General features: G+C 38.1%; 1 protein-coding gene across 1 annotated transcript in view; it reads left to right on the top strand.

Annotated features, from left to right (window-relative positions):
- bbox1 (butyrobetaine (gamma), 2-oxoglutarate dioxygenase (gamma-butyrobetaine hydroxylase) 1) overlaps positions 1-21,516 on the top strand; it is a 40,235-nt gene extending 18,719 nt beyond the window's left edge. The window contains exons 4-8 of the mRNA XM_007887664.2: positions 846-1,044; positions 8,340-8,445; positions 17,275-17,471; positions 19,344-19,510; positions 20,123-21,516. Of these exons, the coding sequence (XP_007885855.1) occupies positions 846-1,044; positions 8,340-8,445; positions 17,275-17,471; positions 19,344-19,510; positions 20,123-20,283 (830 nt within the window). The 3' untranslated portion in view covers positions 20,284-21,516. The remainder of the gene's footprint in view (positions 1-845; positions 1,045-8,339; positions 8,446-17,274; positions 17,472-19,343; positions 19,511-20,122) is intronic.
- Positions 21,517-22,127: the final 611 nt, after the last annotated feature.

Below are 22,127 nucleotides of genomic sequence, written 5' to 3' on the forward strand. Positions count from 1 at the left end.
TACAGATGCAAGAATTCCTACTCTCTTTCTGGTTCACTGGTAAAAATATCTGGGGCTGTAGTCTCACAAATGTAATAGTTGGCCTGGATTTAGATCATTTTCACCATGGCTTTCAGAGGTGTAGTGTCAGCTGCAACATTCTTACACTACATAATGAATATTAAAACGCCATAAAGGATTGTATTAATAAACATGATTTTCTCAACTCTCCTTCCTGTAAACAGTTGTCACTATAATGTACCATTCACTAAATGCAGAGTCTTTCTTTCTTTGTTGTAAAATGGAATTTCCCTCCGAAGAACACAATGAATGATTTGTTAGACCTTCATGAGCAGTCCATAATTAAAAACTCCTATTGTTGCCTGGGCAAGAAACCATCCTCCTGTTAATGCTATTCTGTAACAGGCCACTAGCACGTACGTCAGACCACTGAACGCTGAGTGACAGGACCCTGAAATAAGCTCTCTGTTCCTATAAGAAAGTGGCTCTTCGAACAGAACGTTTAAAATCCAGAACTTATCTTAATTCATATTCTAACACTTTATTAAGCCACAGTCATTGGATCACCAGTAGCTCTCTACCAACAAACATTGTATTTCAAACCCCTAATGGGGTTTTTAAAAAATATATATTTTTATCTATTTTTATCAAATAATAAAAATATCAAATAAAATAATGATTTTTTTTATCATATGCAAGGATTATTGTTCATATATTGTACGTTTTCCCCTTTTGAATTCATTAACTTGTTTGCTGATGGTATTTTATGATTCTTGTAATAACTACCATCTTGTGTTTATAGTGCAGCACAGGCTGATCTGGATTTCCAATCTATTTTTATACAGAGAAGCAGTACTGGGGCTCAGACCTCCAGATTCCTACAACCACTTTTGATGCGGTGCTCAGTGATGATGAAGCTGCATATCAGTGGCTCAGGAATCTTCGGAGAGTAGGAATCGCAGTGCTGAAAGATACTCCGAAAGAAAAGGGACAAGTTAACAAACTGGTCAAGAGGATTGGCTACCACAGGATGACATTTTATGGGTAGGTAAAGCAAAAATGTCACTGGTCATTAAATATTAAAGTATTCTGGTTACCCTGTCTTTTATTTACACTGGATGAAATGGTAAATCTATATGTTCTTTCAAATTTTAAACGTTTTTTTAAAAAATCCAGCTTTTGGAGTCAGCCCACCTTTTTAACTTGGAATGCAAGTTAATGCAAATTAACTGAAAACTAAATGCAAATTTTTTTTGTTGAGGGATCAAGCTCCTCTTCGGTACTTGAACTCATAGTCTCGTGCTTTCAGCCACTGTGCCCCCAAATTGGAACTCTCGACCTCAATCCCTCTGCCTTGCCCCCTTCTTCCTCTTTTTTCAGAATATGCCTGAAGACTTCCTCTTCAACTGTGTTTGCGCTCACCTCCTCCCAGCTCGGCGTCAGGCTGTTAAGTGCTTAGTGTCACTATCCAGCGTGAAAGGTGCTATAGAAATACAAGTTGTTGTTGTAGTAAGCAACAGGCTATTTTTCTTTGGATTCATTCTTCAGTAAGACAAGATACATTAATTAATAACGCAGGAAAAATGGTTTATAATCCATTTAATTCTACTAAGTAATTCTACTAGTATAGTTATAACTTGGGTGTATTCCACCACATAGAATATAGCATAGAATATATATATATAAATAAATATACGAATAAACCATTTAACATCTGCAGCATATTTTCTAAAAGTTATTTTCAAGAAATCAGACTGCAGTCAAGTAGTCCCAATATTTTTTGGTGGAAACGAAAAATAATTGGGTTTATATTGCTCAATAGTGATCATGGATACCATTATTTTATATTACTGTGCTCAGCCTCGCATCAACTAACCAGGGTAAGTGAATTCTGAAACCTCAGCTATTACTACTTATAATCTTGATAGAAGGTACATGAGAATGGTACTCTGGTTACTTGCTCTATTTTCTCCCTGTCTCGGCAGAACTGCCTGGACTAATGCCACAATCAGTAATTGGAATCTCACCAAGTAGAGAATCACTCGGGGGTTAATTTGACAGAAATGTTGCCTAATACCTAAGCCATGATTTAGCATCAAAGGCGTCAGCCTAGCTCATCTGGTAGTATCCTTGCCTCGGAATCAGAAGATTGTGGGTTCATTCTTATGTCTGGACTTGAGTTCATAGTCTGGGCTGAAACACCATTTTGTCAGCTATGTTCTGGGTGGATAACATGGGCATATAACCTGTAAATTAGTCCCACTCCCAACTAGTTTTGGGAAGGGGAAGAGGGGTTTGTTGTTTGTAAGGATCATATATTTGCGTTGGTAGCGACACTCTGATTGAATTCCCCTTCACTATGGTTTCAATCACAGTGGCGCTGCCAAGGCAAAGCTGTATGAGTGATGACACATTCTGTCACTCCATACAAGTTAGTGCTACATTGAATATATGGCACCCTAAAGAGTATTTATACTTCATCAGTAATGAAAGAACATTACATTTTTCCTGCATTCTCCCAGATGACCACTGATTGTGAGACTTGTTGGAACCAGTGTTCACAGCCAGTTTAAGTTTGAGAATTGTTGGGAGAGGTCCATTGCAAAGACAAATTAATTTGAGCCGATGAAGCTCAACAGAAAATGTTAGAAATGATCTCTGTAATGAGTAATATAGGTCTTATTTCTTGAACGTATAATACTTGCAGACATACAAAAAATACTAATGTCTCCTAGTGAACAGATGCTATAAGTGAAATTCATCTTTGTGGCATTCTTAAGGTCTGAGAATGAATTATATGAGCTGACATCTTCCAGATGGTAGAATATCTCAGTTTATAGACATGTTATTTTCAAAATTCCTTATCCTCCTTCACCATTCCATCTGAATTGCTAGGTTTAAAGGGTCATTGCAAAGTTGCTTGGATTCCACTTAGTCAAAAGAAACTTTTTTTAAAAAAATAGGAGAAAGACAAACTCAAAATATGTATCTGGCAGCTATATATGTAAAATATATGTACAGAAATAATTCAGAAGTGATTAATATACTTCAAAAATTAAATGGCAGTGAACCGAATCAGAGATGCATGAACTATGAAACATTGTAGTATTGATCAAATAAAAACAAGTTTGAGTATATCAGAGGCTGTCCTAATAAAGATGTGTATTGTTAGGTTATACTGGATGAATATGGTGACAATCAGATATCTTCTGATTCTTATATTACTGTGTAAACCCATCAGTAGGGCAGTATAAAATTGCCATCAGTAAAAATACATTTATTTGCAAGACTGCTTCATACGTTAACCATTGTTTACATAGGAATGAAACGATAGAGCTCTTGTGGCTTCTTGGCCAACATTGTTGCCAGGTTAAACACAGGGTACCTTTTAAGACATGGAAATATTTTAAAATGAGAAAATGTTAGTGCTGCATTGAACATATAGTGAATTGAGATAAAAGTAGTTAGCTTCATTGAAAGAACCAGCACTGATATATCGCTTCTTACTATGATTCTATAGAGTATGCCAGCATCAGTTACAAAAAAGTTGGTCTTTTCCTGCATACTCACAGCTTATCACTGTTTGCCAGACTCACTGGTACTAGTATCTGTGGCTAATAGAGCATGAGAGAGTGCTATATACATTTACATTATATGACATGAATCTCTGTGCTTTTATTAAAACCTTAGGCTATTGGAAGGTCCTGGAAAATAATAATTTCCATGGGAGCCAGCTGGTTTCTTAAATTTTCCACACACACACACGCTCACGCACACACACGCGCACACGCACAGTGGCATTGAAAATGTAGCATTACAGTCAGTAAAAGCTATTTAAACATCTACAGCATGAATTCAAAGAACAAATACTTCAATCTAAATTCTAAGTGAAAAGAAAATTTGACTTGCTCTTTTGTCCTTTCCACCCCCACCACCTCCAGTTTTAATCTCGATTGATGGAGTTGGAACAGGGCGTTTCCTAGAACCAACAAAGCCTGAATAAAAAAAAACACCATATTGGCCAATATACAAGATTTATAAGGAATGAATTTACTTCCCGTGTGCAGTACGTTGCATTTTTCCGCAATGAACTTTAATCAGCGGTGATCGGCTCAGGTGCATACCTACTGATCAAGGTTTCTCGCTGTAAATTTGAGACGACTCCTTCTCAAAAAAATCTCGAACCTAGCTGAAGCTAACATAGCGCGTATTCCACCAAAAGGGAAAGAACATGCTTTGCTTTACCACCACTGTTCTGTGCAAAGGTTTGGGTTTCAAGGGACAGACTGCCTTGAAACCTTGAGAGTATTTTTGACATTATCCAAGAGCAGACCGTGACCAACTCTTTTAATATGGTTAAAAATCAAAGACCCATATACAGAAAGTCTTGCTTGTGTTTTTAACCCAATTTTGAAAGTGGTATGCAGCAAATAGTATAACACACTAATAAAATAATAGTATAAATCTACCATGAATACAGAAGAATACAATAAATGTTGATTCAGCTCTTTCAGTACAGCCAGGGACTTGACTTCTTTGTTTCTCTGACAATTTAATCAACGCTTATTTTAAAAAAAACTGTAAAACAGTGCAATGGAAACAGGCATAAAAGTATTAAAATTAAATCATAACTCTTTTAGCTTTTCAGAAAATAAGACTCCCTTTTTATATTAAAGCTGTCTGGCTAGGATGTATACTTTATAGCAGTCTTTTCCTCTGGAGATTTGGAATTTGGCAGTGCAACCTTTTTTTTTACAATTTAGAATAGATTCAACGAGTCTTTTTTATCAGGTCAATTGGAACGCTTCGCCCCACTCCCCCCATACTCCCCTTGACTGGATTTACTAAATTTGAAAAAAAAATGTTTTTGCATGATCTTTTCCAGATTCCTCAGCCAATATGTCTGGGTCTCCCAGAGAACTTTTATCGCTATTTTTCTGTAGGATATGATTTTTTGTAAGCATATTTTGTAATTTCTGTGGCACCTCAATTGAAAAAATTATAGTGTGGGTAGCAAAAATAATCCTGTTTGTCTTTACTTTAAAAAATCCAAAAGAAATTGGCACAAAAATGCATTCTTTCCAGATTGGGACATAGAAATTGAGCCGTATTGTGCTTTTATAGAAGCCCACATTTGATAGTAAATGAGCCATTGCTACTTGTAAAATTCATCATATATGCCAAATACAATATTGACTGAGTAAATAGAAATTGATAAATTCACAAAAATTTAAGGTGTAGAAGGAGGCATTCGGTCCATCGAGTCTGCGGTGGCTCTCAGAGATTATGCTCTTTAGCATAGATGTTATATATTATATATAAAGTGAGAGATCCTAATAGACAACCCAACATAGTCATCATTATGTATCAGTTGATTTGCCAACTTTACATAATGATTATGGCGTTTAATCAACATAATGTGCAAATTGGCTACCACGTTCGCCTTCAAAATACAGTCAATACAATACTACACTTAACAATAAATCTGGGAAGCTCTTTGACAGTTACGCCCAACATAAAAGGTGCTATACCAAATGCAAGGATTATTTATTATTAATAGTTTTATTGTTACGTGGCAAGTCTACAGCTTCAGTATAGGGGTGTAGGGAAAGTGCTGGTGAATGAGAAAGGGCAGGTGAAAGGATTGCTCTTGAGGGAACAGAAAAGACTATGGACTTCTTCTGTACTATCAATATGAGCCTCACAGTGGAAGAGAACCTTGAGGAGTAGGCATTAAATCAGGATGGCAGCAGAGCTGAAGAGCAGAAAGTAGAGTATTTGGGAGTGGTCTCTTGCATTGCTAATTGTTTCCCCCCCTTTGTTGGTGCTTCTCATTTGGTTCACCTAAGTTCTGAGACCTGACCAAACCTGCCTTTTGAAAATACCTTATTAGAAATTCTTTGTAATAAAGTAACGTTGATGGTTACTCTCTTGCTTACAAGGAAAAAGGAGACAAAACAGTAGCTTATGATTTTTTTAAACTACTTAGACATATTGTGAAATGTACAATTCATTGAATGAGGCAATTCAAATTGGAGAGCAATAGGCAGCCAAACCCAAAGTTCACAAAACTGTGGTCGGGAGATGTGCAAAACTCAATCCATCGATATAAAACTGCTACAAGTGGGTACTAATGACCAACTGGGAGCTTAATCTTTGCAGCATAAAGCAGCAGTCTAGTTTCGAAATGTGCAGCAGATGTGGTGACATTGCATTATACATACACCATACTGTATCACAGCTGCAATGACTACTGAAAGAACCATTTAGCATGCTTAATGAAGCAAAAGTGCCTTTTAGACAGACATTATGCTTCATAAAGAATAACAAAGTAGAACTAAAATAAATAGCCACCTTGGTTTCTTGCCTCCTCCCCCACCCTGTGCATCAGTACACGCAATGAGTTTTCAAAAACTTTACTGTACATGAAAGTATTGTTTTACGTCTACTTTCTACAATTTATTTAACATCATACATTTATTTTCAAGGCTAAAAGCCCAACATTATTCATTCAGTCCTCATCATCTACAAAATACAGTCCCTACACTTTATAGTAAATCCTTTGAAGCACTTTGAAAAATCCTCCCAGTATGAAAAGTGCTATGCATTGGTTTATTAATTTTATTATTATTATTATTGGCACCTCATCCGTCAATCACTGCTAAGCAACACAGTTGTTCATCGCTCAGCTACCTTAGGAATCTGAGTGGCCCCTTTATGTCATGGTGAGCAGTGGTCATTCCTGCTACATCAAGTCTGAGTATCATTAGTAATACAAACTTGAACAGAAAGGGTCATTATACAAAATGCACTACATGTTGCTTGAAGAATCATAATTCAATTTAATTTGAAAAAAAACTCTTTTTAGATGAATACTTTTGTGAATTTTTGCTATTCCGCCAGCAAGAAGTATTGAAATAAGAAAAAAAGTAATTATATTGCCGTTTATTGGACTGTGGTTTGTCTTCCCATTTTATATTGCTTAACTCTCTGATTCCTACAAGAAGAAAAAACTGCTCGACTGTTTGCAACACATGCCTCACAGACTCATGTTCCAGGAATCCACAAGGGAAGTCTCTGTGAATGATGATAAATATTGATGGAACAAACAAACTTTCTTACATTATCTAAATTATAGCAACTGTGCCTTCTGGTTGTTGGAATACCAATGTCAGCCAAGTTTAGTTTTGTGGTCTCTGATCTTTAATGCTGCACAGTCAATCGCATTATAGCTCGAGGCCCTCCTGATTGGCTCGCGCCAGCAACTCCGCGCCTCGGGCGCTGGCAGCATCAGTCTCCACAGCTGCATTCTCAACCTCACTAAGCCAGTCAGGAACCTGGGTGTCTTGTTTGACCTAAACTGTCCTTTCTCCCCCACATCCGCGCCATGACTGGCACTGCCTACCGCCACCTCCGCAACATTGCCAGACTCCGCCACTGCCTCATCCCTCAGGCTGCGGAAGCCCTCACCCACGCATTCGTCACCTCAAGGCTCGATTATGGAAACTCCCTCCTCATCGGCCTTCCCAACTGTTCCCTTCACAAGCTGCAAATCATCCAAAACTCTGCAGCTCGTGTACTCTCGCGCACCAGGCTCCATGCTTGGGTCCTGACTCCTGACTGTCCAGCGCCTTCGGACGCCCTCCCGAGGTGAAAGGCGCTCTATAAATGTAATGTAAAAATTTAAACTGAAGGTGGCTCAACATAGGATCAACTTGATTCTCATGTTGAAAGACGTATCAACTGAACTGTGCAATGCTGACATTCAGAGATTTATGACTGCAGTTATGTCATGCCATCCTTTGACCCTACCTAACAATATATACTGCCAGATTGTGTTCCTTTGGATGAATACCCTGACCAAATGAAAAGGTTAAAGAGACAAACGGAAAATGTAAAGTTTAGAAATATTAACTTCAAAAAAGCCTCAAAAAGTATACAAATATTTCAGAGATAGAAATTGTTAAAAGAACTCTCTCAAGAAGAAAGCTTAATTACTGCAACAGTTTTGAAAAATTACAAAACAATAAGAAAATTAAAAATTGATTCCCTATTGAAGTTCTCAAACAGTTTCTATGCAATTGGTGTAAACGTGTCCAAAATGTTTGTATAACATTTCTTGACATTTTTAACATGATGTATTTGCTTTGCATCTTGTACAACACAAATGATTGCACCAACACAAGAAGGAAATAGTTTAAAGAGAAGAAAGAGACAGAAATGCTGTCGTCTTTCTGTTTTGGACTCAATTGAGTAACACCAAATCTCAGAGGGTGAAGATAGAAAGAACATATTGCAGGCTAACTTTATTTTATGTGCTTTTTTATTTTGAAAAAAAGGTATACCTGGCAAGTGGAGGATAAGATTAATGCCAACAATTTGGCCTACACATCTGGGAATCTGAGCCTGCACACAGACTACCCATCACTGCACAATCCCCCGGGGGTAAGAACCTTTGCTGTTGCCTGATATCCTTCCATTGAAATTACCTTGTAAAAATTGTTAATGAGAAAAAAATAAAATAACTGTAGCAGACAGCAATACATGGCAGGCAGGTTAAAAGCCAGCTTGTTCTTGTTTTTTAATGAAAACATTTGTCTGTGAATGCTTACACAGCATTAGCCAGCTTGTCTGTATTCTCCAGAAGTTCGATCCCCTTCAGTCTATCATTCCCAAAAAGGTTTAGAAAGAAATAAAGTAAAATTGAGTATTTGCAACACACGAGAGAGATGCTAAGTAGTCCTGTGAATGTTTCCAATCACGTTGGAAGAGAGAGGAAAGCAGTTGCTGTTACAGGAGTACAGGGACAGGCTGGTATTCTCACTGCTGAATAGCAGAATGTTGTACACCAAGGCAAGTATAGCAGGGATCAGAGGTTAGGGTATTTCACTGTAATAGATTGAGAAAGTGATGTAATGGTGCCTTCCACCGCTGGGGACACAGGATTATATCCAGATGGAAAGTTAATTTGAATAAATTTCTTTCAAGATGCATGAAATGGAAATGATCTGCAACTTGTTGACTAATTCTTGGAATGAGAGAGGCATTCTGATGAAAAGTCCTTGCACTATACGTAATGAAGGTTTGGGTTTATGAGCCAAAATGTTTCAGAGTTCCCATCACGGAAGACGAGAAAACCTTTGAGAATTTTAAGTGTATATAAAAAAATTAATTTATTTTGCCATTCTTGTGATAATCGTCTAATATAGTACTAACAGGAGAAATTCAAGGTATTTAATCGAGTCCCTCAATTACTTTATCATCTTAAATTGTAACTGGTACATAGGTACCTTCCCGCGTGATCCGAAGACTGCCTTAGTGGGCGCTAGGGTTTTCAAACAAAAGATTCTGGTATAATCCCTCACTTATTGCGGTACACTGAGTTCTCCTTTCCACAAAACACTGTCTGCTTGAAATCCCTCGCATCATTCCTCAAATCATGCACACTCAGTTATAATTGCTGGCACCTGGACACAATTCCAGCTGGTTGTATTTCACCAACCACTAGCTGCGCTCAAAGCTTATTTGCAATTTGATGAGAGAATCTGGTGGATTGCACTTTTAGTACACTGGTAAAGGCTTGTTGCCATAGCAATACAGGCAGGTTACTTTACTCTTCACTGTTTAAGTCTTTTGTTTGATGAACGAATACTGTTGTGGTGAGAGAGGAATATGTATCTGATCTCCGACAGTCAGACTTGGGCATGTTACCATGTGGTCCAGTGATTAATCCTGTTGTCAACTAGGGAGGGAAATGAATAGGGGAAGAAAGAGAGAGAGAGCAAAGGAAGAAGACTATCATCCTAACTGGGGTCTAATGTCAAGTATTTGTCTGATTGTTGATAATGCAGTGGGGCACATCAGATCTCTGGGGAACCGATTGAGATAAATGCTTGCGGTCTTTCGAAGCTCACACGCCAGTCTTGAATTTTTACAGACTTGCCTTCTAACTTTTATCAATTCCTGAAGTTTTGGAATGCTGAAATGAAATCCCAACCAGTTGTCCATACGTAGGAAAAAATTGTAAGTGTGAAATCAAACCGAAAAGCTGTTAATTCTCAGCAGGTCAGTCAGCACGGAGAAGGTGGGGAGGGGGGAAGAGGGGGAGAAAGAGTGTTCCAGGCATAACTCTTCACCATTAGCCTAGATTTCCCTTTCAGATGCCGATTGATCTGATGTCAATTTCCAGCCTGTTTTTGTTTCAATCATCCATTCTGTTTAGTACAGTACATTTTATACACTATTTGGGATTTAGCCAAAAAGCACATTAGGAGTTTTGTAATGTCTGGGCCGCTGGATTCCAGGTGCAACTATACTCTAACACAAATTTGTATGGGAAGCAAAAAAGATACAATATGGACTAATAATGCATGTATTTTCTTGTTTGGAGTTAAGATAAGCTGCATTACCAGAAGATTGTTCCTGCTATATAAACTTGGTTTTAATCCACCAGTCTTTATTATTCATAAAATCTAAGAAATGTATTGCGATATATATCGCTTATAAACATACACATTTCTGAAAATTGGAGAGTAAACACGAGCCTCTGAAATATAACCTTAATCATATCAAGGAAATTTTGACAAAGCATTAGCATTCCCATATATTTAGGAGTTTAATCTGGTCCTGAGATGCTATCACAATTTAAGTCATCTTTAAAGCTTACAGTTTATACTAAAAATAGTTACTCATAGCTTTATGACCATCATAATTTACTATTAAAGATACAGAATTTACTGGAATTTTCCAACTTTCTAATTACAGCTGAGGGGCCCCTTTTATAAGTGTGCATGGTTTTGATCACCTTTGTTCCAGCTTCTGGAAACAAAAGCCATAAGTCTGCTTTGCTTCTCAGTTCTTCAAAATATATACAACTACAGCAATAAGGTGGAGCACCACACAGCTATCTACAAGTTTTACATCTACGCATTTGAAAGATTATTTTTGCCACTTTTGAAAGTGTCTTTACAGCATTGTATTTCTAGGAAAGCATTCAATTTAGCAATTGCATACAACCATAATTATAATGCTACCATCGGAATTCAACACCTTCATTCTGGTGGTTACCTACCCATTTGCAATGAGCCACACTCAGCACATTTGTACCATTGTATGCAAGTCTCAACGTCCTTTGTGCTACTTTTTCACAATTGTTGCAAACGGGGGAGAGGCAACTATTCTCTCCAACGGTAAATTATTTTGACACCTTCAGATAGATATAATGTAGTATTTTCTGATAAAGCAAGTTATCTGGGCTTTGTTCACATCCCCCCATCCCCCTCCCGATCTGAAGGTCTTTTGAGGGTGTTGTCAACTCAATGTATTCTTTGAGTTGATGCTAAGAGCTCTCCTTCACAAAATTGAACGTCCTTACTTCAAAAAGTCATCACAACAGTCAAAAGGTTGAGGAAGTGGGTCAGGGAATTTGCATTTTCAGGGGAACATTGGATATTATCATACAAAGCCTCTGCTATAAAGAATGCTACAGTGGTGTGTACAAACAACTGGCTGCCTCTATGATTAGTTTGCAGTGCATCCAGCAACCTATCAGGTGAACTATGGATCAGTGTGTATTCTTTTGAGTTGATGCCAAGAGCAAACAGCTACAATAGGATGTGAGTTTCCTCACCACAAGCTGAAAAAAAATGGCATCCCACAACATTAAGGCAGGTGTCAGGTGCTTAGTTAGTTCAAAAGGAAGCTGGATCATCACTAAAGCAGAAAAAAAATTAAACAATAGAGCGAGAGAGATGGGAAGTAAGATTTTTTTTAAAAAGAAGCAATTTAGAAAAACATACGACAGTGGAACAGACATGATGGGCTGAAAGATATCCTTCTTTGCAGAAAATTCAATTTTTGCACAATTCCCTTTGAGTTAGATGTTGAAATCTCTGCAACATTTGGATGCATAGCACAAGCACAATTGCAATAAGCTCTATTCTTCTGCAATGAGACATGTTCCCGCCAGAGAGTGTATTTATTAATTAGATTAATTATTTAATTAAAAAAATGCAACAAGCATTCTAAAAGTTAAACATAATGTAAGGCTTTGATTCAAACAGAATCGGATTGCTAATCATTTTGATATTTTCTTTGATAAAGGATTTTCCACAACATCTGTTTCCTTGTTATTAAAGCTTTCATTGCAAAGCCCAGCAACATCTGGTGCGTGTAAAGCATGGATGATTAATGTTTGAGTAGAAGAGTCCTACACCTTCCAAAACCAAGTCTTCACGTTAACCTATATTGAAACACAAAATGCCAGTGAGTTGTTGATTGCCGCTGCATCACAGGTGCATAATCAATGGAAGAGGATGAATTCTGAAATATTTTGTGTCTATGAAGTTTGTATGGAAGAGAAGCAAAGAGAAGGTTGCAGGCCTGGAAAAGGAAATGACCGCAGCTTCAGTGAAGGTCAACAGAAGTCTGGCAAGGGAAACAAACAGCTCTAGCATTGACTCGGGGGCGAGGGAAGCCATCAAAAAAATACTGCTGTCCAGTCCAAATTGGACAGTTGGCTGCTTCTCCAGCTTCTATTTTAAATTCATAAAAACAATAGCGTCTTAGCTCATAAAACGATTTAGACCCTTGAACATGTGTAGACCAGACATACATACATCATACATGCCAAGTGGACTTTGATGATGATCCCATAGTTGTTTGTTATACTTTTTTGGGATTTTCTACAGGGGACATTTCAGTACACCAAGGTGCAGTCATAGTGAGAGAGAGGGGTGCCAGGGTACATCCAGCACTTATGAAATGTGAGAGTAATTCACAGCTGTGGGCTCACAGGAAGGCAATGCCCCAGTGCATTGTGCTCTCACTTATGTGCGATAAATTCTGTATCCCAGTTATGCAAGATGACAAGGAAGTGGTTCTAGATCAAAGACATTGTGCAACAAAATCGGTTTAGTAAAAAAAATACTTTCCAGCATTTAGCGCTTGCGTAAAAAAAAGATTGACAAAAATTCCAACTTTTTCCATTACTTCACCATTTGGTTCCGCCCAGCATTATGCTTGATAAAACAACACCTTCCTCGTGTTCAAGCCTAATCGCGTAATACTTTTGAGAGCAAAACAGAAATGAAAAATTAATCTCTGTCAGAAGAACGCTTTATTTGCTGACTACTTAGACGGAGCACTTAAAATTAAATCAGTCATTCGTCACAACGCCCTACCATTTCAAATGGCAGTGGTGTGAAATCCACCAAATTAGAAGGTCAAAGTTTGAATCCTGCTCAATAGCTTTACTCTAAAGGGTTGGGGGAAAAAAAACTCCTAGTCTCACAAGCATACTGACAGTCAGGAGAGACTTCTGTGACCAAATTTGATTTATTCAATGCCCAAATTTCAATTCTCCTGAAACTTCGAAGCCCAAATGCTCCACAGTAGCAGATCACTCCATGCATTGCACAAGCTGAGAAAATATACCACTCCTGTTAGATATTGTTAGTCTGCTTCTCTGTCACAGATCATTTTGAAAGATTTTGGACCAGCTCACGTCACCTTTGCTGGAATGAGCAAGCAGTAGCAAGAACCGTACGCTCCACAGACCTCTTGCCTTTCAGCTGTGACGGTACAGTGCCAATGACGTCTGCCATCAGGAATTCTGTGGCCTAGACTGTCTCATTTTCCCAGCTGAAGGAGGAAGCCTGGCAGCAAGTTATGGCAGTCGGGGAAACTTAACAGGTCATAAAATGGAGTTTTATAAATTTTTTAAAATCTTGTTTACATTTGTAAAAGTATGCAAAAAAAAACAACTTTAGTTTCCTGACAAGCTTTTTTTTCCTGCAACTGTATACTGTCCTTGTGCATCTATAGAGGCATTCCTTAGTTTACCAAGCTCCCCTCAATGTCTAAACTCTAAATAAATGACTAATGCAAACCTTGTTCCACATCGAACTCCAGTCTTCTGTTGAATGAAACCATCCATTCTCAGTTCACCTGTGTTACCGAATAGTGTGGTACATGTTTAGGTTTCTGCTGGCAACACTATGTAGACAGTATGTACTGGATGTGTACAATGGATGAATAGCAAAAAAAAAAAATTCTCCTTAAAAAACCCCAATAACGTCTGCATTCTTCAAACTGCATTGCACCACTTGGTAAGGTTTATAATAAAAACAGAGCGGGTTAGAATTTTTTTTTAAGGAATTGAATAAAGCTGTTTATTACTCATGAGCTTGTCTTTGGTTCAGAGTCACAGAAATGATGAATGGGGAATTCAGACGTATATAAGGACAATGCGTTTCCACGCAGCAGAACATCAGGAAAACCTCTTTGTGGTTTAATGAAAGACAGATTGTGACTTTGTTCAGCCAGCTCCCCGATGAAAAGAAAGTATTTACCTCATGGTCTTAAGCACTTTCCAGTTTTTTAAAAAAAAAATCATTTGGATTACAATTCAAATTGAGAAGTGATGTAATTATGCCAGTGTTTTGATTTTCTAGTTGATCAAAGGCGTTGACTATGATTATGACACTGGGAGACCAATAGCTTAAGACCTCCATTGTGTTTATGAGGGCCTACGCACTTTCTGAAAGGGTTGTAAGCTTCGCTTCCTGCTACACCCCTGTATAATGTTCAAACCTGCTTTTCCCATAGTCCTGTTTATGCATTGTTAAAGTCAAGATGTACAAGTAAACTATCTCAATGTGAAAGAATTATATGATTTCCTTCCCCCCAAAGGAGTCCAATATTTCACTGGAACACAGTAACCTGGGGCAATAATAGTTATGGGCGCACAAAGTATACTTAGTTAGCAACTGTGACATGTAGGAGAATATACGAGAAGCAATCCTTAGCAGGAACATTCCAATGAATTGAGCGAATTAATGTTTATAGATACAAGTGGGATTTGAGGTAGGTCTGAGTTCGAACCATACAGTTTTGAATCATTATTTCTATACCACAAGGTTGGGGTGTTTCTTTCAGTTGTTGTTGGTCTCTTACGAGCAATAAAATGGCTAGTGAAGAAAGTGAGGCTAAGGCAGATTGATGGCACAGGGCAGTTGATTGATGCATTAGACTATGGGTTATTAGAATAGTTTCCCTCTGCCTTACAGAAGAACATATGGGTTTCTATTCTTGGATTGAAAGTTTAGCCAAGCCACTGCTACAGAATGTGAGACGTCAAACAAAGATTATAATACAGTGTCCAATCCAACTAAAGCGTCTTGTACCTCGTTATTCTGCAAAGCATATCTAGTTTATGTCTCCTTTGTCCTTGGAGTTTAATGTCTACATTAAACTCCATCGCCCACCAAATATGCAGTCAATTCACTTTACAGTATATTTTGTGAAGCGCTTTGAGACGTCTCAAAAACATGATAAGGCGCTATATCAAATGCAAGGATTATTATAGGTCTCCATTACATTCTGCTGAATATTAGGACAAAAAGAGTCCACGAGTCCCTTGCCAGTTGAATGCTTTGTCACTATTGGACTGAAGGATGCATGTGCTGCCTTAGAGAATGGCGATGAGAATGAGAACGGTCATGTTATAGTTGAGATGGTGAAGATTGTGTTTGTGGTGGACATTCCCCTTACCTGAAACTAAAAGAAACAGTGATTATAGTGGTCAAAGAATTATGGCTGGAATCACCCATCTCATGAAACAACTCTCTCCAGGAACACAAACAAACAGAAGAAAGTCTGTCATCGTTCCTGTCTTAGAGATCTCGGAGTATGAGATTCTCCTAAGGTGTCCATTCCTCTGCTTCTCCGCTTCTTCTAAGCAGTTGACAAAAGAACCAGAGAGGAGATGAGGCAAAAAAAATTAGGCAGCAAGTTGTTATTATCTGGAATGTACTGCCTTGCCTGAAAAGGTGATGGACGCAGATTCAATAATAACTTTCAAGAGGGAATTGGATATTTACTTGAAAAAAAATATTTGCAAGGCTATGGGGAAAGAGCTGGGGAGTGGAACTGATTGGATAACTCTTTCAAAGACCCGACTCAGACATGATAGGCCAAATGGCCTCCTTCTGCACTGTAGAATTCTATGAATCTACTGGCTCTGACTTTAGTTTATTTCTGTGGTCTCACTTCCTCCACATCTCATTGCTGAGGAGTTTGGTTTCCTGTTCTATCAATATCCCTGGAAGATGATATCGTGTGCACTGCTATGCCAGTTTCAGGTAGCTAAAGTTTGAAAAAAATAATTGAAAACAGGTTTTCATTTTAAGACTTAAAAGCTGTTTTGGGTAAATTACCATTGAAAAGGGCAAAAGAAAAAAGCATTCCGACAATTGAACAATAACCGCACATCATTACTCACATACCAGTGAATAAGCCTTAAATGTCACAGATGGCACAATCCTCACTGCTGAAATAGAAATGGATTCATTTCCCATTAGAATTTTCAACTGAGAAACTGAGAGCACGAATGATAATTGCGACCTTCCACTTTGACCATGCTTACGATCACCTCCTCCCCCTCCCCACACCCCATGGCTCAAGGTCCGCCAATGTTAAGCACTCCGAGACCCTGCCCTGCATAAAGGGCGCTATATAAATCCAAGCTATTGTTGTAAACACTGTGTTTCCTTACGTGTGAAGCACCAATGACTCAAAAATATCACTTACAAGCACCTGTAGACATTTAAGCTTCCACACACTGATGAATTAGGATCTTTTCCAATTCCCATTTTAATGCTTGAACTGGGTTAGTATTTGCTGCAGTCATTGGTAGCACTGCATTAGGTTCAACAGCTGTAGCAACCCTACCCTAAAGTACAACCAACTCGATCAGTTTAGTACATTTAAGAAAATGTATCCTTCCAACCTCTGGAGGGATAAAAAAACAATTATTACCTCTCTTTATAGCTCAATTAAAAAAAATCTGAAATAATTTTCATTGCCTTTCTCAGAATAATTTTCCGCTCTCTGAATATTTTTCTCGGTACAATGACGACAACTGGACACAGTATTCAGTAAATGAATGTACTGAGCGTTCTAAACATAATGTATTTTGCTTTGTGAATTCCTAACACTTTAATATGTGTAATTAACGATTCTGCGCTCTGTCCAACCCAATGGTTTGGGGCTCATAAGAGTGAGGCAAAAATCGACTGAATGGATTTGTTTCCAATGCACTGCTGTAAGCCTCCAATAAGCTATTTGGGCAGCTCCACCCTTGAAAATTGTTCAAGCCTTGGCAAAGGTTTGATTGTTATTTTAAAACCCGAAGCTTTCACAGACACCATGGAAAGATATATTAATTTAAAGATAATATATTTTATACGTGAACATTTACTTTTTTTGTCGCAGATACAGTTTCTCCACTGCATCAAACAAGCAGAGGTTGGAGGTGAAAGTGAAATCGCTGATGGATTCCACCTTGCTAATCAACTCAGACAACAGTACCCGGAGGCTTTCCGAATCCTTACCTCAACACTGGTTGATTTCACAGATAGCGGGGTTGATTACTGTGATTTCTCTGTGCAATCCAAGAACAAGACAATAATGTAGGTGCAGAACAAACAGATGACATAATAGTGTCTTTTTGCAAGTGGCCACTTATACTTACAGAATAAATACTGAAAGTCCTAATGCACTATGAAATTAATGTTTATCTTAGCAAAGCAATTTAAAAACAATGAGTTCTCAAGTTATGCACCAATGCTATCCAATACTCAAATCTTCCAATCCCAATTTCTTGGCCCTTCTCCCAGTTGAGGTCCTCATGGTAATAGAGCACAATTGTTTCTGGCTGAGGCATGGTGTCTGAGGCAACAGACCATCAGTGCTGATGACTACATCATAATAATCTGCTGGAACACACGCCAAGGCTCAGGGAACACTGTGCCTTGGTAGTTCCCCTCTCTTCTCCACTCCATTGAAAACAAAGAAGGCCTCTTCAAAAAATTTACTCAAGATAAATGCCTCCTTCTTAAATAGTCAAGTAATCAGTGTCAGCCTCTGTGCTGGAAACCGGGGCTTACAACCCCTCCCACGAAGGTGGTTTGTTGGAAGAAACAAAGATTTCCTTTACTTCAGCCTCCTCCAAGCTGGGAGATCACTGCACATTGGTATGCAAGAGTCAGTAGAAATACGATACGCCAAGGACATCTTTAGACCCTTTGGCACAGACCTACGAGCTAAGGTCCCTTCCATGCTTTTCTTTCCAAATATCCTCCAGCAGTGTATTTGGATTCTGTATTCTTTAAAATCATGCACAAGTACTCTTGCAAAATGAGAAGCCTCTGCTGAAGATGTACTCATTTTTTGTCACTTTTTAAAAAAAGTTAAAAGCACCTTTGCGACACGATATCAAGGCGCAATATCAAACGCAAGGATTATTATTATTATTAGCATCCTTTCAGACCATTTCAGCAGCCTTTTTAACCTGCCTACGCCTGACTTCATTAGGTTGGAAGGTCAGCCCTGATCAGTTGCTCTCCCATTACTCTCTATTCAAATTTCACATTTTGATTGGCCAAATGTACGGATGGATCTCTTGTGAAACCATAAGATAAATCTGACTATATCCCAAAGGCGCATTTCTTCAGATAAAATACTCTTAATTGCATTTATTTAAAGGTCAGATCTCATTAAAAGTATTCCAATTGCATCTATTAACTTATTCAATACAAATTTAAAACGTGAAAGTCATTCAGCATAAATATCTACTTAATATCGAAGTACCAGCAACTTCACAAAATTCAGTGTTACTGCCATCTGGTGGTATAATAGTTTAATGATTTGTTTTTATTGTGATTACTTGTGTCAGCTAAAGAAGCTATCCTTTTTTCATGATAACTGCAATGTTCGCCTCAGTAGGTCAACAAATGCAGTTTCATTTCAGATTTTACACGGAACAATTACATGATTGCAATGGGGGGTGGTGGTGGGGGGTGGGAGAGAGATGCTGTACATTTGGGCTTTAAAGCCAATTGCTGAGGCAAATAGAGGAAGCTTTGCTGACTGTTTGCCCCGTGCTGTACTTCACCTGAACTCAGCACAGAAAATGAGAGGGGAAATATTCATCTCCGACTCAGACACGTCTCGCCTTAGTAAATGGAAAAAAGCACCCAAAAAAAATGTAGATTTGGATATGATACAAACCTCATCTCAGAAGGTTGTCCAGTACATGATACGTAATGTCAGATTAAACCCGCAACCAGAAATAGTCTCATTCAGTTCCAAAAGCTGCTCATTCATATCCATTAAGCTTCTAAGGCCATAAGAACATTACCAGATGTACTATCACCAAAATTATTGCTTGCAAAGGGCAGTTTTATTCTGCAACACTCTATAAAGACGAGATCCAACAACGGGCTTTAACATTAAAATAAAAGGCTCTATTTCTAAAAAGATATTTTATTGTTTTTGCACAGGTTGGATCATAAAGGAAATGTTGTTCGGATTCATTATAGCAGTGCCATTCGGGACTCAGTCTTCGATCTTCCCGTGGAGCAGGTGCACCCGTTCTATTCTGCTCTGAAGAAATTCTGGGATCTGATTTATAAGCCAGAGAATTTGGTTACCTTCAAGATGGAACCAGGTGAGCCAACCCAGAGAACAGAAGTTCTTATCAGACTATTACTGCAATATTCAGCAATTACATATAATGCATGTTTAACATTTTGTACATTGTGTAGCGAGAGGAGCAGTGAATGTTGTTACTTCATAAACTATCAGAAACCCTATCTCCAATCAAAGTCCAGCATCTCAATCTGCACTGGTTTGAAGTAGTTTCTGAATGATTGCACTTTTTAAGATGATTCAAAGCTGATTTACCTACAGGATAGTCCGTTTCAGCTTTGCAATTTCAATGAGGGGGAAGGAAGGAAACAATTAGCTGGAATTTCACCCCAAATTGAACTACAGACCAAGAAACAATCTTACGATAGACATCTCTGTGTAGGGCAGCGCTTCTCATTTGACTTACGGTTGTCTTGGGTTTCAAATACCATTCAGCTCCATAACGGTATTTCAAAAAAAATTGGGGCGAATTAAGACCAACAACAGTAATTGATGATTCAATATTAATTGTTCGGACTCGGATCTAGATTTTACAACCCTTTGGCAAGGGATATCCTTCCTGTTGAAAGTGGATTATTTAACCAAACTAATGAGATGGCTGACAATTGTTCTGTGGTGTTTTTGTTCATAGGAGATGTGATGACCTTTGATAACTGGAGGTTGCTTCATGGACGTCGGAGTTACACTACTACGAAGGATTCTACCCGACACCTGGAAGGCGCTTACGTGGATTGGGATGAGGTTATGTCACGGCTCCGTTGCCTCAAACGAATAATCAAAGCAACAAAGTAAATAGTTTGCTGAAGAATCATCAGTCCTTTGGTCTTCTGACAGAGAACCGATCGATTTGAATTGAGATTTCAGCTCACAATAAAAACTGCAAATGATCTTAACGCTTTCAAATATGAAAAGAAATGATCCAAATTTCTTCAGGTAGAAGAAATTCAACCGAGTGCCTTCTAGTGAAATAGTTTAAAAACAATACAAATTGCACTTGTATAGCACCTTTCACGTCGGAAGGACATCCTAAGGTGCTGGACAGTCAGAGATTTGGACCCGAGCTGGGGGTCAGGAGGGTAGGAGGGTGGTGGAAGGCTTGGTCGAAGAAAGTCAATACTTATTTTACAGCGCAGATTGACTTTTGCATTTACCTACTTCACCGTACTTCAAAGGAGCTCTTTCTGTTAGAGCTCTAGTTGCTTGAGACATCACTGTGATAAGCCATTATATTAAAAAAAATTCCAGAGCATCCCTTTTTAGAATGAGTCGTAAAACAGAGATCCCATCAGCCTTATAATTCAGGTGTACATCAAAGCTGAATGATGTACATGTAGATTTTACAACCCTTTGGTAAGGGATATCCTTCCTGTGGCCAAAGGGTAGTAAAATCTACATGTATATCATTTCTACATGTAGATTTTATAACCCTTTGGCAACAGGAAGGGTTGCCTCTGCCTCACCAATATTTCAAAGAAATGGGGAATTTTCCCCAATTTATTCTTTCATACAAATTCACCCCCCAAAAAATCAGATATTATTAGCTTGTTGTTGTACAGTGATGGTCCACATATTTGCTTATATTTCGTTTCTAATCAACATCTTGCAACTTATAATAGCACCTTTCATGTAAAACATTTTGAAGCATTCCAAAGAGATTCAATGAGTGGGAGAATGAGTAGGAGGGGGATAGAGGGTGTCCCAAATAACAATCTCCCAGATCAAACTGGCCATTCACTTCATGGCTCCGGTTATCCTTTTTTGGTTTCCAATATTCATAGGGTACAGAATGGGTTGAATGGTTTCCTATTGGGCTGAAAATCTATATGTTACACAACTTGTTTTAATTGTTTTATCCGTTTCAATGTGAACAATAAAACAATCAATAGACCAAAGACTAGGGCAGTTTATCATTGCGGTGATATAACTGCTCCCAATTGATGTAAAGCCATGATTGTTATGTGTACCACTTAGAAATTTTGCTGTGCCACGTATTGCAAAATAAAGATCAATGGGTAAATACAGGAATCAGGAACTTTTTGAGGTTTCATTCAACTGCTGCGTAATTTCCATTTCAATCAAATTGTGTCCAAGTCTCAGGGATTCATTTAATTTCCAACTTGAAAACAAACTTCTAGGACAATTTTCTTATCAGTTCCTCCGGCTACAGATTTTTACTATCAAAATTGAGATAAGATTGCAATTTTGTACACCTTTGATTTGACAAAACATCTGTTTCCCAAAAGCTAGAGGGCAGCTTTCAATTCCCCAAGAGATCAATAAGCTCCTGAGGTATAACTGTCCATTTGTATCTATGATAGTTCAAACAAATCCTTGTAAGGGTACAAAGCTGCATAACAAACCTTAAAGTTAAGACCAATTATTCAAACTAATTTTTTGGGTTACATTTTACAGTGTAATCAAATTGTGAACCATTTCACCCCAAATGCAAAATTGAAAACAGAAGTCTAACCCAAAAATGAAGACTTAGAAATTCAGCATCCTGCTGTAATTCCACTCATATGTTGAATTTACAATGAGCACACGTTTTTTGGGGGGAAAAGGATTCCAGTACCTAGTGTTTAAAACCACTGAAATCAACAATATCCAGAAAAAAAAATGCAAAAATCACTGTTCAA

The sequence above is a fragment of the Callorhinchus milii genome, unplaced genomic scaffold (genome assembly GCF_018977255.1).
Source record: "Callorhinchus milii isolate IMCB2004 unplaced genomic scaffold, IMCB_Cmil_1.0 Scaffold17, whole genome shotgun sequence".
NCBI lineage: Eukaryota > Metazoa > Chordata > Chondrichthyes > Chimaeriformes > Callorhinchidae > Callorhinchus > Callorhinchus milii.